We start from the raw sequence: 16,075 nt of genomic DNA, 5'->3' as shown, positions 1-16,075 counted from the left end.
GCCACATGCTGGGTGCTCTGCTCAGCAGGGAGCCTGCTTCTCCCTCTCCCTCTGACCCTCCCCCCTGCTTGTGCTCTAGCTCACACACTCTCTCTCACAAATTAATAAATAAAAAAAATCTTTAAAAAAAAAATCAAGTGATCTTTCTAAGCATATTTCTGAATGTGTCTGTGGTGGTTAAAACCTCCAAGAGCTCCAGCTCCTTCAGAATTAACTCCAAACTCTTTAAACTAACTTACAAGCGCCACCATGGCCCCGGCCCTAACTCTGATTCCCATTCTGCTCCATACCTTTCTTTGACACCAGCCTTTCTCTCTTCATATTACTAGTCATATTTCAGAATGTTTCTAGAAATAGTCCTACTTCTCTCACGTCCAGACCTTGGCAGAGGGTTGCTCTGCCCTTGACCCACCTCACCCAGGATCTATCCTCACCTGCATCCTGGTTTTTCATGCCTGAGTAACTCCCACTCATCCTTTACATCTTGAACAGCATTCCTTTTTCCAAAAAAAAAAATCTCTGGACAACAATGCCCTGTACTTTCCCTGCTGTGGCCCTCATCACCCTCTACTCACTGCTTAAACCACCTTCACTGAAAGACCAAAAGTTTCACACGGGCAGGGTCCACGTCCACCGATTCAGTGAGATGGACAGACACACATTACAGAGTGCGATGGACACTGCTACGGTCTGGATGTTTGTGTCTTCCCAAAATTCATATTGAAATCCTAACTCCCAAAGTGATGGAATTAGGAGGTGGGGCCTCTGAGAGGTGATTAGGTCATGAGAGCAGAGACCTAATAAATGAGGTCGATGCCCTTATAAAAGAGACCCCAAAGTTTCCTCATCCCCTTCCACCACGAGAGGTTACAGCCAACTAAGAAGCGGTCTCTCACTGAACAATGAATCTGCCGGCACCTTGACCTTGAGCTTCCCAGCCTCCCAAACTCAATGTCTGTTGAAAAATAAATGTTTGTTGTTTGCAAGCTACCCTGTTTATGGCATTTTGTGATAGCAGCCAGAATGGATGAAGACAGATGATAAATGGATAAGAAAGTACACCATGGCTGGGAGACAGAATTATGTTACCTGACCCTCACTACAAAAATCTTTTTGGTAAATTACAGTTAGCTACAAAATCATTATGATATTCATAAACTCAGGCAACACAGAGACAGCTGCATCTCATTCATAACCACTTACATTTCTCAATAAAGGCAGAGGGTCAGGATGCCTGCAACTGACCTTCAAGGAATTCAGCAAACGTGTGTATGTGCAGGCATGTTCCAGTATGAAGAAAAAAATGACAGCAAATCACAACTAATTATTGCAGCTGGGTAGTTACATTGGTGATAGGGGAGGTTACTACGTTAATTCTTTACATTTATCTGTATGTTTAAAAATTTTCATAATACAAATTATTTTTGTCCCCAACTTTTTAAGTCCCAGGGAGTATAATTAATCACCAGGCCCAACTTATTAGTCCCTATCCTCCCCCTGGCCCAAACGACCCCAATCCTACACCTCGAAGACAAATGATATTTTAGGAGAAAATTCAGTTGGTGTATTTTTGACTCGTGTTGGATAAGCAAAAAAGCGCTGCAAACAGAAATATATGTCAGTTTCATTTTTTTTTAAACCTATGTTTCCCTTTCAGATTTCAAACCGTATCTACAACAAGTACTGATTTAGCTAAAGCAGTCCACAAATTTGTTGCCAATGATATACAGCGTGTGTTTCGACACTATACCTCTCATGAATAACTGAGGACTGCAATATGATTTAAAGATACACTTTTCCTTTAATAATAAAAACTCCTTGACATATTATATAATACTTAATAACAGCCATATTAATCAGGCATTGCCAAGGATATTTATAGTCAGATTCTCTCATTTAACATCTCCCCTTCCCTTACCAATCACAGCTTCCCTAGGAAACAGGAGTCTAACTTTAGGGTCTGTCGCTTAATCTAAATATGTTGGATCATTAAAACATAAATGAAAAAGTGCACAAGAATTATTAAGACAAAATTAAAGGAGTGTGTTAATAGTTCTTGGAAAGAACGCCAAGTGTAGCAGAAAAGATGCTTTTTCATTGCAAGTATCAGAAACTTCTACTCAAAAAGGTTTCAGCAATCAAGGAAATTCTCTGGCATTAAGGGAAATCAAGACATAGGACAGCCTAAGGGGCTTCTCCGCCCTTCTCAGAATGTCAACTTGGCCTTCAGGCTGACCCTCAATCGTGAGGCGATGCCAAGGTCCACAAACCACCCCCAAGCACAAAGTCATGACAAAGAGTGGATGCTTCTATCCCTGTAACTCCTTAGGAGCCAGGACATCTTTCTCAAAGCCCCACAGCTAAACACCCCTCATCACTCTTACTGGCTCCGGCTGGCTCTGGCAATAGCTACAAAGAGATGCTACGGTGACCTGCACCCATCATCTGGGATGGAGTAGAAGCTAGGGAGTCAAACACATTGCTAGTATGTCAGTAATTAGACTACAAAGGAGTATCACTAGATACTAACAGATACATAACAAGAATCACAATACTCCAGGGGCACTTGGCTGGCTCAGTAGGTTGAGAGTCCGACTCTTGGTTTCAGCTCAGGTCATGACCTCAGGGTCATGAGATCGAGCCCCAAGTTGGGCTCTGCGCTCAGTGGGGAATCTGTTTAAAGATTCTCTCCCTCTGACCCTCCCCCCACTCACATGCTCGCTTGCTCTTTCTCTCTCTTAAATAAACAAATCAATCTTTAAAATTAAAAGAGAGAGAGAGAGAGAGAATCACAATACTCTAAAATGAAGGATATGTACACCCAGGCTTGTTTTATTAGAGAGAGAGAGAGAGAGAGAGAATGAATCCCCTTCAGAAGCTATTCTTCAAATCAAAAGAACTGACAGGAGCAGCGTGACCTGCAGATTTCCTTAATCTCCAAGGCATATTTGCTAGTTCATTCAACCAGCCAGCCCTTAATGAGAAGGAAGCCCATAAAAGGGCCTGGTGAGGAGACCTCCAGTCGCCTGGGGAACCGTGGAAGAGAGCGTAGAGCATGCCGCAGGGTCACAACCCCCCCGTCCCACCCTGAGAGGTGAGGTGGTCAGCTGGTTGTCCACCATTGGCTCTCAGTTCTTGGTTGAGGGCTCCCGGGGCAGAGAGGAGTGGCTTTCAGCCCAGTGCTGGAGCACGAAAAGCTCTCAGGTTCACGTGTGGAAGACCTAAGCAGAGATACACAGGAATGACCAGCAATGAAGGAAAAAATCAGCTACAGTGTTTTTCCAAGTAACTGGGAAAAATCTAAAACTGATGTCATTTACAAAGACTTATGCGGCTAGCTAGGTCTTCAGTCCAGAACTCACCTTGAGTAGCCAGATCCTAAGTCACTTACTGCCAACCAGCAGTCTCCTGCAGAAAGAGCACTAGCTCTTTGCAAACAACCCCATCTCTTAGCTCAGCAAGGGCCATTCTGCTGTTCCCCTGGGAAACTCGACTAGACTGTCCTAGTCCAGGTGCCTCAATGGCTATGTGACCAGTTCTTCTGCTCCTATATTGCACTGGGCCCCGGGAAATTTGAGGGTTTGCTTCTTCTCCAGGAAAGAGGACTCAGAGACCCTTTGTCCTTAGATCCAGAACCATACATTGGCTTTATTACATGGTCTTTTTCCCTGTCCATCCCTAAACCTGGTAGGGATGGGGAAGCAAAGACGAGACCCTTCTTAGAGACCCACCAGCATATAAGCTCTTTCTACATTCCCTCTAATTCCCCAGTGAGCCCATAGAATGTGTATCTAGAAAGGGAGGAAGTTTCTCTTATGTTACCTTTTCTCGAATCTCTTTTCTATATTGGACTAGGTAGGACTTTTGGGACTCAATAGCCAAAAACTGAGTCCTTTTTTCTGTTCTTTCATCCCTTTCAAGGCAGGGTAATTAGGAACAGCAGGGAAAACACACATTAGTAAATCTACAAAAATGTTACAGCATTGTCATAGGATGAATTGTGCCCTCCAAAATTCCATGTTGAAGTCCTAACCCCTATTCCCCCAAAATGGGACTGTATTTGGAGATGGGTTCTTTAAAGAGGTAATCAACATAAAATGAGGACATTGGAGTGGGCCCTAATTCAAAGTGACCAGTGTTCTTATAAGAAGAGGACATGTGGGGTGCCTGGGGGGCTCAGTCAGTTAAGCGTCTCTTCGGCTCAGGTCATGATCCCAGAGTTCTGGGATCAAGCCCCTCATGGGGCTCCCTGCTCAGCAGGGAAGTCTGCTTCTCCCTCTCCCCTTGCTTGTATGCTCTCTCTCTCTCACTCTCTCTCTCTCTCTCTAATAAATAAATCCGAAAGAAAAAAAAAAGAGGAAATGTGGATATACACAGAGAGGAAACACCACGGAAAGACACAGGGAAAAGACGGCCTGGAGACAGGTCTAGAACAGATCCTTCCCTCATGGCCCTAGAAGAAACCAACCCTGCCAGAGCCTGGATCTTGAACTTCCAGCCCCCAGAACTAGGAGGGAATAAAGGTCTGTTGTTTAAGCCATTCAGTCACCCTGCCTTCACACAGTTTGTGTCTGATACACAGAGAGCCCAAGACAGAGTCCTTAAGTCTCTGCAGAGTCTTGGAAGAGAAGATCCCTAAGATATTTCACAGGCAGTATAATGAGATCCTGAAGCAAACCAGAGTCCATGAGAGGAATCCTACAGTGAAGAAAATCACAGAAGAATACAAAGAATACAACTCAAAGAACAGCGTTGACAGACATAAGGGAAGGACAAGATAGTCTTTGGATTCGGTCACAGGAAGGGGACAGTGGTACACAGAGGCTGAGTAGGTTAGTTAAGTTAGATGACCTGGTAGAGAGGGAAAATGAGAAGAGCTATGAAAACAGTAGAAAGAATCAAGAGCTTATTCAAGGGCTGGTATGGAAATTACAAAATCTATAGAGATTTTAGCTTCAAGATCAGAACAGCAAATCAGAGAAGAGCAAGACAGTACAAAATGTAACTGTGAGAAAGACAGTTCTGGGCTCCTGGGGAAGAAAAGCCCCCAGTATCCCCCGAGCCTCCCTCCCCATCACTCTGCACCAACACCCACCTCCCACGCCCACAGAGGATGAATGGGGCTGCACTAGGAAAGGCCTGAGAAGACATTCATCAGTGTTTGGTCATGAACTCCTGGCAAAAGGGTCAAACCACTGGCTATCGGATCTCTTTGGTCTATCTTGTGCTCTGAAATTAGGTAAAACGAAGACCAGGGTCTTTCCACAAGGGCCAGCCACCCTCAGCTCTCGGGGAGCCTTTCCAGCCACTGGTCCCAGCAGGAACCTGGAGGAAGAAGGAGCTCTGTCTGAGCTCATGCTCACAGACAAAGGCTCTATTGACAGGACACTTCCTCTGGAACTCTTGCTGCCCCCCCCCTCCCCGTCCTTCCTTCTCAAGGCCAGAACAGTAAGAGCCTTGCCATATCATCTCTTTTTCTTTTTTTTAATTAAAGATCTTATTTATTTATTTGACAGAGAGAGAGAAAGAGCACACAAGCAGGGGGAGCAGCAGGCAGAGGGAGAGGGAGAAGCAGACTCCCCACCGAGCAGGGAACCTGACATGCGACTCGAGCCCAGGACCCTGGTATCATGACCAGGGCTGAAGACAGATGCTTAAACAACTAAGCCCCTCAGGCGCCCCTCTCTTTCTTTTTTTCCAAAGTGTGCTGTTCTCCCACGGAGACAGCACGGGGGGCAGGTCCCACCCAGGCATGCATGGCCTCCCTCACACAGCGGCAGTGAGGCTGAGACTCGGGTTTGGGCTTTGAAGGGTCTGTGTGAAATGCTGAGCTTAGGTAAAAATGCTTCCAAACAGAGATGGCCCGGGTCCCAAAGTCATTACTGGGATCTTAGTCCCTGTGTATGTGTGTGTGTATGTATGTATGCGTGTGTGTGTACATGCATGCTCTCATATATATACATATATGTAATACATGTATGTATATGTACGTGTGTCTGCCTGCCTATCTATCCATATGTTGTCCCTGTGTGTGTGTACTCATATACATACACATAAGCATGTATCTGTGGTCTATCTGTCTATATCTGCATCTGTGGTCCTACAAAAGGGACGTGATGTCCTGGGATTCAGGTATAAACAGGCCCTTAGCTAAAAACAATCACAGCAGCATCTCCATATCACCTAATATGCTTGCGGCAACCTAGTATGTTTTTATCATGCATAGAGATTTATCATCAAGAAATGACGGAAAATAGGTCAAAGACCAAAATGAAATTAAAAAGTTAATGTAAAAAGGGTAGAATTCACAGCATAGCACAGACCATTAGCTAAGCTGCCCATACTTTTTATGATGGACATGAACAACCACAGCAACCCGAGGGCCCAAAAATAAAACTTGTTTATAAACACAACAGACACCATTTATAACCTAGGCATCCCTGTCATCCTTCCTTGGGAAAGAAAAGTTCCCACTGATCCTCCCATTATTACGCAAGCACCTACTCAGTGCCTGACAACGTGCTACACACTAAGGCTCTCTGTCAAGCACAGTGACTTTTCTTACAAGAAACAGCCGAACGGGAACATACTGCCCCGCACAACTGTAACAGTCCAGGGACAGCCCTGCTTCAGCAAGGTCCCTCCAGCCTCCCCCTGCTGACCACGACGGGCCCTACTCCCTGCCCTTCAGTGTGTCGGCTCCGGCCCAGGCCCGTGGCAAGATGGCTTCTAGACCATACAATCATCCATCCTGATGACAGTAAGGAAATTCCTTTCCCAAAAAGCCCTGAGCAAATCTGACTCGGTTACACTGGCCAGTGCCCACTGCTCACCCTGGGCCCATGGAATGTGAGTGAAGGACTGTCCTCCGCCTAGTCAGGCCTGGCACTGGTACGATCAGCCTCCTCTGAGATACGTGGCCTACGTGGAACAGGACAGGAATAGTTGAATGAAAAGAGAAATAAGAAAATCTGAGAATTAAGCACTGCTGTGCCAAGAACACTTTACATATGTGTATGTGCACACACATACGTATACAGACACGTGTATGTATAAATATGAATGTACTGCTACTTTATACGTAAATGTGCTATTTTCATGTGTTTATATAAATGTAAAAATCTAACTTTAAGACTTTTGATTTAAGGGACACTTGGGTGGCCAGTTGGTTAAGTGTCTGACTCTTGATCTCAGCTCAGGTCTTGACCTCAGGGTCATGAGTTCAAGCCCCATGTTGGGTTCCACACTGCACATGGAGCCTACTTTAAAAAAAAAAAAAAAAGACTTTTGATTTAAGACATGTGATCAATGAAAAGAACAGACATATATAAAAGGATAAATAAAAACTCTATGTACATGCTTACATAACACATCTGTGATCAAAGCAATAATGTCGTGTGGGAGTTTGTAGAAACTACTGGGTAAAATGGTCAAGGGAAGACCACACAGAAAGAGAGAAAGTGAAGCAAAGAGAAATCAGAAAAAAAAGGGAAATCTGTAATTCAACAGAAATGGGGAGGCTCACAGTAGAACTTCCTTATATTAACTATACCTTATATACACCTGAAATGTTTTTGTAGGGGTGCCAGGCTGGCTCAGCCCGCAGAGCATGTGACTCTTGATCTCAGGGTCATGAGTTCAAGCACAACGCTGGGCATGGAGCCAACTTAAAAAAAAAAAAAAAAAAGAATGTCCTGAAATGTTATCCTAAATGTATGAGTAATAAAGGGAATCTGAAACATGATCCTGGACTATCATTCATAACTGAAGCCAATCAAATATCCATTGTGTAAAATCCAAGGCAACAAAACAAGCATTATTTATAATATATCTGATCATAAAAACTAGACCTAATTTCTAAGCAAAACACAATTATTACATTCAAAGACATCTGAATAAAATATCAAAGTTTATCCAAAAGTTTCCCTCCTTGATGTGTTTAAATTCTACTTGACTATTTTATAAAGGCCCACACTTCATAACCAAACTTCGAAACAGCATCTATGCTCCAAAAGCCAGTGACCAGCAAACCATGACCCCCAGCCTGCTTTGCAAACAACATCACCTCCACATCAATTCATTTATTTATTGTCGATTGTGACAGAGACCATATGGCCTACAAAGCCTAAATTATTTATTATCTGGCCCTTTACAGAAAGTTTGCCAACATCTAATTAACTAACTGTTTCCTGAAATTAAATTCTTGGAAGTATTTCATAATAAAATGTTGGGAGAACTCATTTTTATTTTGAAAAGTCGGGAGTTTGGTAACAGACTTACAATAAAAATGCAGCTAAGTATTATCTTTCACTCAAAGCTCATAATAAACAAAAAAAATGCAGTAAGTAAAATAACAATAAGATATAATAAAAAATACTCACAATCTTTCAAGGAGACTTAACCCAGAAAATGAGCCATTCTTCAGCTCGGATATTTTATTGTTACTCAGAATCCTAAAACGACAGGATAAAAAAAAAGGTAAGTTGCAGAATATTTGTATACCATCAATATTAAAATAATTTAGGTCCTTAATTTCTAAACCTATGAGGAATTCTAAGAAGTCACTTATTAGCCAAACAGTTTTTGAGACACCTGACAAAAACAGGGGCTTCTTTCTCTTTCTTTGAGAAACCACCTAAAATAGCTCGCTCACTCATCTTGTCACCTCTTAAATTGTTCCTATCACATTGGACTAAAAATTTTAAGGTAAAAAAGGAGAGAAGTGAACAGAAAATAGCTCTCGCATTCAATAGGAGAAGAATGCCACATACATTTATATAATTAGTCAACTTATATAAGTTGAATACTTATTTAAAAACTAGAAACTTAATGGAAAAACGTGCAACATGCTCTATAAAATACTGATCCTACAAAGAAATAAAACATCCTCTAGATAAGTCAATGCTGAATATTATTTGTAACTCAACAGTATACAAATCTACTGTCTTGTATGTGTGAAAATAAGCTTTTGCACACCCTCACATACAGACGGCACAAGCAGCTGTGTCATAGAACTCTAGCTCATGTATCAGGACAACGTTCTTAAAGATACGACCCGACAATAAGAATTTATTGAAAGAAGTCATAGTCGAGTCACCCCCATGATAGGACTTCCCTAAGAAGACACTCTGTGTACACGATCTTGCTCCCGTTCTAGGCATTGTAGCCACATACCTTCTGCAGCTAAAGTACCAATAAAGATTTTCCATAAAGAATGTGAAAATGCTAAAGCCACCTGATTTGGAGGAGTGAGGACATCGAGATAAGAAAATGAGAAAACCAAGGCAGAGAAGAATTAATTAGGTTAACAGCCCAAGGTTACAGCAGCAAATGCTAGAACCAAAGCACAAACCCAGAAAATCTCTACCCCAAACCTCACGTTCAACATACATCAATGTAGGTCCAGAGACACACTCCTGGCCGCGTGGCAGAAAGTTCTCCATCACACACCATGGTGCACTTCAGGGACACCCTTCACACGGGGTACAAAGTTGCACGGTGCCCCCCTCCCCTCCAAACGGTGCAACACAGCAATCCTATGTATATACAAATAACAGAGTGCCTCTGGGTCCCAAGAGTTCAGGCTTTCATTTTTATTTTACCTAGTTTTATTATTCTAAAAGAAGAATCTCTAATTATTTATCTTCAAACAAAAACAGTCATTTGGCACCTGATTTTCTTTTGATATTAAGTGGAATTAAAAAACAAAACTCCTATTCATGCAGATCCACATTTCAGAACTTTTTTGGGGGATGATTATTAGGAGCTTCTCGAGTCAAGGACACCCGTGTTTGAAGCTCAGCTCTCTTGCTTTCAAGTTCCATTGCTCTTGGCCAGTCACTCCACCTCTCTGTAAGAGTTCCCTCATTCATGGGGCGCCTGGGTAGCGCAGTCGTTAAAGCGACTGCCTTCGGCTCAGGGCCTGATCCCAGGGTTCCGGGATCGAGTCCCACATCGGGCTCCTCGGCTGGGAGCCTGCTTCTTCCTCTCCCTCTCCCCTGCTGTGTTCCCTCTCTCGCTGGCTGTCTCTCTGTCACATAAATGAAAAATCTTTAAAAAAAAAAAAAAAAGAGTTCCCTCATTCATAAAACAGGAAGAATAATATCTACCTCATAAACACTAGAGAAAAATTAGGAAATGCATGACACACTCAATGAGTAGCCATCAAATTTCAGATTCTGTTTCCTTGGTTCTAAGACACACATCCTCCCTCATTTTAATGTTTCCTGCAATCCAAGTATATGACCGTGTAATATCTTGCCTCTCGCCCAAGCTGTTGCTAAAGCAAGGACAGGGCGTCATCAACCACTGGGACCAAGAAAACGTGGTGGTCGAAAACAATCAATTAAAATACAATACCATTTTCTCTAATCAAAATTGCAAATGTTTCCTCAAGTGAGGTGGTCGGCTCGGGCAAAAGCAAACTCAGCCTTGCTCATGGCCACCAAGGTCACGGAAATATGCTTTCTCCAGCAGCCCCACGGTGCCTCCTTGAGAGCCTCCCACCTTGCTGCCCAGAACATCACTCCTGAACAAATCACCAAAGCTGACAAGGAGAGCCTGTGACCTTACTTCAGCATTATGTAAGAGGAAGAGTAAAGCAGTGGTACATTCAGACAAAACTTCATGCATCCACTAAAAACGGATTCTTTCAGAGGAAACTTGATAAAAAGGAAAATGCTTGCACTCAGTTCAGAAGCAAACAAAATTGGTACCACTGATTGAAAAGAATCTATGCAGAGATCAAAAAAAGAAAGAAAAAACCCAACCAAAAAAGACTAGGAAAAAACACGCCCTATTAGATCAATACCTTAGTGATGAGGTGCTTCTATTAGTTTCTCTCTTATTCTCTATAATCTTGTAGTATCTTTTGAAATATCAAGTAGACAACTCTCACTAAATATTTTTTTCTCCTGATGATAAACATGACACTCTTCATAACTAGGGAGAGTTGGAAATTGAGTTAATTTTGCATATAATTCTATCTTAGAAATAAACACTTAAGGAATACTTTAAGCTCTGAGGTTAAAGACTCAGGTTTATTTATTTATATTTAAGAAATATTTATGCAGCGACAGTTTGCAACTTAACAGGCACTACGCGTAGACACTAAAAGAAGAGGACTGAACAATGGAGTGGAGATCCAGAGCCCAGGGTTTTAAGGGAGACCCCCCACCCCCACCCCAGTGATATAGCATTTAGGTCACCTCTCTAGTTCGACTTCAATTTCATCACTTTTAAAATGGAAAAAAATCAGACCGGAATGACCACCAAGATCCCTTCTAGCTTCTTTCACTTTTCTGTAGCCACGTTTTCATGAGCAAAGCCACCGAACTTGACGGTGACTGAGAATTCATCACCGATAAACCGAGGACTAGAGAAACAAAGGAAAACGATGCAGTCTAACAGGTAACAGGCTCCGTGGCTTGAGTACCCTGTGTCTGGGTGAAGAATGATCCCCAAATATGGAAGGAGCTTATGAAAAACTGTCAGGGTGCTGGCTGAATTACATCAGCACTACTGCAGAAAAGGACTGTCATTTGCTCAGCCATAAAGGCTTTAGTACAATAAATGATTGATTTTATTGAGAAGAGTAAAAAGGAAGACATTTCATCACACTTAAAAAGTTATAACTGTAACCTTAAAAATACAGTTTACAACCTCATGTTAATATATTCAGTCTATCCATTACTTGGTGTGTTTAAGGATTTTGTGCAAGAAAACAGGATCGGTATGAATAAATCTCCTCTGCAGACAGTTTTTATACTCAATTTTGAGACTGGGGACTGTGGAGCGAGCAAATGCATAATCTCATGTATCATTATAAACCTAAAACCCATTCTAATCAATATTTTTGCTGACATCTTTGAAATTTCAAACTTTCCAGGAGGTAACTAAATGAAAAGTATAAAACTTGACCAAAGTTATAAAGCTTATGTATACCCATTTCTGTTCTATACTAACGATGTTATACTACCACCTGATCTATAGACAATGCTTAGGAATGGATTCTGGGCTCCTGCCTCTTGAATTGAAACATTGTAAGAAGACTGTGATGTCCATTGTTACATGTAACACAGTAGCAAGTTAGTTCAATATATCAATTAGGCTGAAACATGAAAAAAGGAGTAAGACCTAATGTAGACATGTTTTAAAAAAAAATCAAGTTTATGGAGCAGAAAAAAATAAAAATTAAGTATTACAAGTTCTCAGTCGCTTGCTCTTGCAAGTTCCAGAATGGAATGCTATATGCGGAGCTCCCACACCCTGTATGGCAGAAGGCACAGAATAATCTTCCGTTTGAGAGGAACTCAAAATATATTTCAGGGGCTTTAAATATTCAGATCAAACGTCAGGAATATAATTCTTGAAGTCAACCCCTGGAGGGGAAAATCAGAAAAACAATCAAATTGAGCTCTTACAGTGGGTGGAACAGTGGCCCTCCAAATGATAGGCCCACCCAGGACCTATGGCTATGACCTTAACAAGAAAAGGATGTTTGCAGATGTAATGAAGTTGAAAGTTTTGAGATGAGATCATCCTCAATGAGTGTGGGCCCTAAAACCAACGACAAGTATCCTTAGAAAAGAAAGGAAGAAGACTAAGAGAATGTCATATTTAAGACAAGGGCAGTCTCATACAGACCAAAAAAAAAAAAAAAAAAAAAAAAGAGAGAGAGAGAGAGAGAATAAAAGGCAGACAGATTTAGAAGCCACAATAAAGATTTTCTAGAACTAAGAAAAGGCATAAACAGGACTACATTTTTAAAAGTTTGATATTTTTAAAATCATAAGCAATGTTAAAAGATAAACAACAAATACTTACGACTACTACCAAAAACAAAGGCCTCATTTCCCAAATATATAAAGAGCTCTTAAAAAAAAATCCCCAACAGAAAAACTAGCAAAGGCCATAAAAAGACAGTTCAGTGACAGTAAATACAAATGGATCATAATCATATGAAGGGATATACTACCACAATCATGAGAGAAATGCAAATTAAAACTAAAACAAGATATCATAATTCACTTAAGGAGTGCAAGAAAATGTGATAACATACTTTGTATTCAGAGGGAAACAACCACTCTGATCTTGCTATCAATCAATACAATCATTATGGAAGGCCAAACTACAAACGCATTTACAACATTTGATCCATTAATTCCCCTTCTGGAAATTTATCCTAAAGACAAATTTGCAGTTGTGCAATATACATGTTATATACTAAATTATGCAATTATATATTTATACAACAAAATGATTGATTGTACTATGATTTGTAAACTTAACGACTGTGTATTTAGGTTGATTTCAGGAATACAGGATTGGTCCTGATGGAATACAGGACCCACAAAATGGGATATCATACAGATGAGGGGCTGCAGAATGGAAGAGAGAATGCTTTTCAGGTATTCACACAGAAAGATCAAAGATATACTAAGGACTGAAGGTATGCATTTACGTATTACAAATTCTCCATCCCTTGACATCTCTGATTTGCTCAAGCAATACAAACTGTAGTAACACAAACTAATTCTGTATTAGATTTATTATGTAGAGTAATACTTGTTATTGCTACATCTTAATCAAATACAAGAAAAATAGATAATGTGGCTAGGCTAAGCTTTTGAGTCACTAACTTCAATAGGCCCATGGTCTAAGAATTTAGGACCACCTGTGAGAAGCTAAAATCAGATATGCTAACTCCTCTAAAGTCAATTTTAGTGCTTTGCTTCATTTATTCCACTAATGAAAACTGCTTACTCCCACGTTTGTCAAAGTTCTAGTCCAGGGGGTGGCCAAATCCAACCCGCCACCTGTTTGGACAGCCTGTGGGCTTCTAAGAATGGTTTTTATATTTTTAATGGTTGGGGGAAAAAAAATCAAAAGAACGGTATTTTATGATACATGAAAATTCTATGAAATATAAATTTCAATGTTTTTAAAATTTTATTGGAACACGACCATGCCCATTTGTTCACATACTGTCAGTGGCAGCTTTCCTGTGATGACGGCAGAGTTGAGTAGTGTCAACAGAGACTTTCGTGGCCAGGAAAAGCCTAAAATATTTACTATCTGGCCCTTTACAGAAAAAGAAAAAGTCTGTCAAGCCCAGTTTTAGCACACTCTGTCCCAGTTTATTCTTTGGTTTCAGGCGAATGAAAATCAAGTGCTCTTTTCTAAATTAATTCTCCCTAGCAAGTAAGAGTAAGTATCTACTAGATGGCAAAACTCCTCACCAATCTGAGTAACCTTTATATTAAAACCGCATTTAATTCAGTTTGCCATCGGGATACACACATTGAGTCTGAAGTATTATGTTTGTTCGTCAATGTGTCCCCTGAACTCGATGCCTCCGTCCAGTTGGTTCTGCAGAGAAAATTCTGGGTGGTAGGCTTCAGTGCCAGTGTGTCAAAAAATGATTCGTCCTCACCTCTGCTGCATCACCTTGTTTTAACGAGGAGTCTGCATTTTGTGAAATCACTGTTCAGGGACTTGTGTATTTGCCGGGTCTCCCAGGACTGGGTGAAACCTGCCTCGGGAGCTTTTCGAACGGGACCATCTCCGCATCCCCACAGAAGTGGACCTAACGGTGAACACGTGAGTCCATCACGCAGCCCCTCTTTATAAGCGTGTACTCAGTTACTCTTCATAAACACCCTACGATGTCAGTATTATTTTCTCTAAAGCTACAATTTGCCGGACGCCTGGGTGGCTCAGTCGGTTAAGCGTCTGCCTTCGGCTCAGGTCCTGATCCTGGGGTCCTACGATGGGGTTCTGCAATGGAGTCCCGTGTTGGACTCCCTGCTCAGTGGGGAGCCAGCTTCTCCCTCTGCCCCTCCCCCTGCTCGTGTGCGCTTGCTCTCTAATAAATAAATAAAATCTTTAAAAATAAATAAATAAATGAAATAAAACTTGAGAGTTCGGTAGCTTGTCCAGGTTCAGATTCAAACCAAGTGGCAGAGTTAAGATTCGAACAACTCCAGTGCACAATAAGAGACTCTCATGGCTATGGAGGTGCGCTCCTCAGATCCTCCTTCAAGAGGGACCAGGGCGTTCCAAGATGGCGGAGGAGCAGGAGACCTAAAGTTCGTCTGGTCCCAGGAATTCAGCGAGAGAGCTACCAAACCATTCTGAATACCAATGAATGCAACTGGAAAATGAAGAAAAGAGTAGCAGAAACTCTATGAACAGAAAGGCAACCACTTTCTGCAAGGAGGAGAAAAGATGGAGGAGGAGTAAGCGACCCTTTCTCAGCTGGTCCGAGTCGAGCTGGATATCTACCAGACCATTCTGAACACCCACAGAATCAGCCTGAGACGCTGGAAGATACATCTGGATCTCTACAAATGAACATCTCCAGTGCTGAGTATTGAGGTATGAAGCGGGAAGCTGTGAATCCGAGCACAGATATAGGAAGATAAAGGGAAGGGGGAGGGAGCCTATGCGCTCGCCGGGAAGCAATAGCCCCTTGTGCTGGGGAGCGGGCTGGACTCTCAGACCAGCACCCGCAAGAGAATGGACTGAGACAGTGAGCATGGGAACGCCCATGTCCAAACAGAAAACAGGAGCTCCCGACCACACTCTCGAACTAGAGTGAAACCAAGAGCTCAGGAGTACAAGCGCGACCAGACTGAAAACTGGCACTCCAGAGCACAGGCGAACCACACTGAAACAGGGAGCTCGGGAGCGCGCGGGGCGGCGGGCGGGGTTAGAAACATAAAGGAGAGAGACTCGCCGGCAGTGGAAGAGAGGGCTGGGACGCCGGGTGTGGGGCGCACAGCCCGGAATGCTGCAGGGTTGAGCAGCACCAACAGAAACAGAGTTAAAGTGGCCAGAACATCAGTGGAGAACGGGCCGCATTCCCTCCGTTCTGTGACAGAGGCTGAATTTTAGTCGCTGCTGCTCTGGCTCTCAGAAGAAGCACAGCAGACCTCCAGGGAAAGCCGCCAGAAAACAAAAGCCCGGAAATACCGGCTCACAGGGTGCCCGTCCCCATCCCCCCTCGCAGGGGACACAGAGACTCTACCCAAACAGGGTTTTCCTGAGTATCGGCGTGGCAGGCCCCTCCCCC

The 16,075-nt window shown here is 42.4% G+C and overlaps 1 protein-coding gene across 1 annotated transcript in view; it reads right to left on the bottom strand.

The window, feature by feature from the left end:
- The window catches only part of ADGRA3 (adhesion G protein-coupled receptor A3), a 132,597-nt gene that overhangs the window by 82,805 nt on the left and 33,717 nt on the right, over window positions 1–16,075 (bottom strand). The window contains exon 2 of the mRNA XM_034670963.1: window positions 8,382–8,453. Within this exon, the coding sequence (XP_034526854.1) occupies window positions 8,382–8,453 (72 nt within the window). The remainder of the gene's footprint in view (window positions 1–8,381; window positions 8,454–16,075) is intronic.

The sequence above is a fragment of the Ailuropoda melanoleuca genome, chromosome 11 (assembly GCF_002007445.2).
Source record: "Ailuropoda melanoleuca isolate Jingjing chromosome 11, ASM200744v2, whole genome shotgun sequence".
In the NCBI taxonomy this organism is placed as follows: Eukaryota; Metazoa; Chordata; class Mammalia; order Carnivora; family Ursidae; genus Ailuropoda; species Ailuropoda melanoleuca.
The sequence above is the reverse complement of the archived record's forward strand: the minus strand, read 5'-3'. Positions and strand labels throughout refer to the sequence as shown.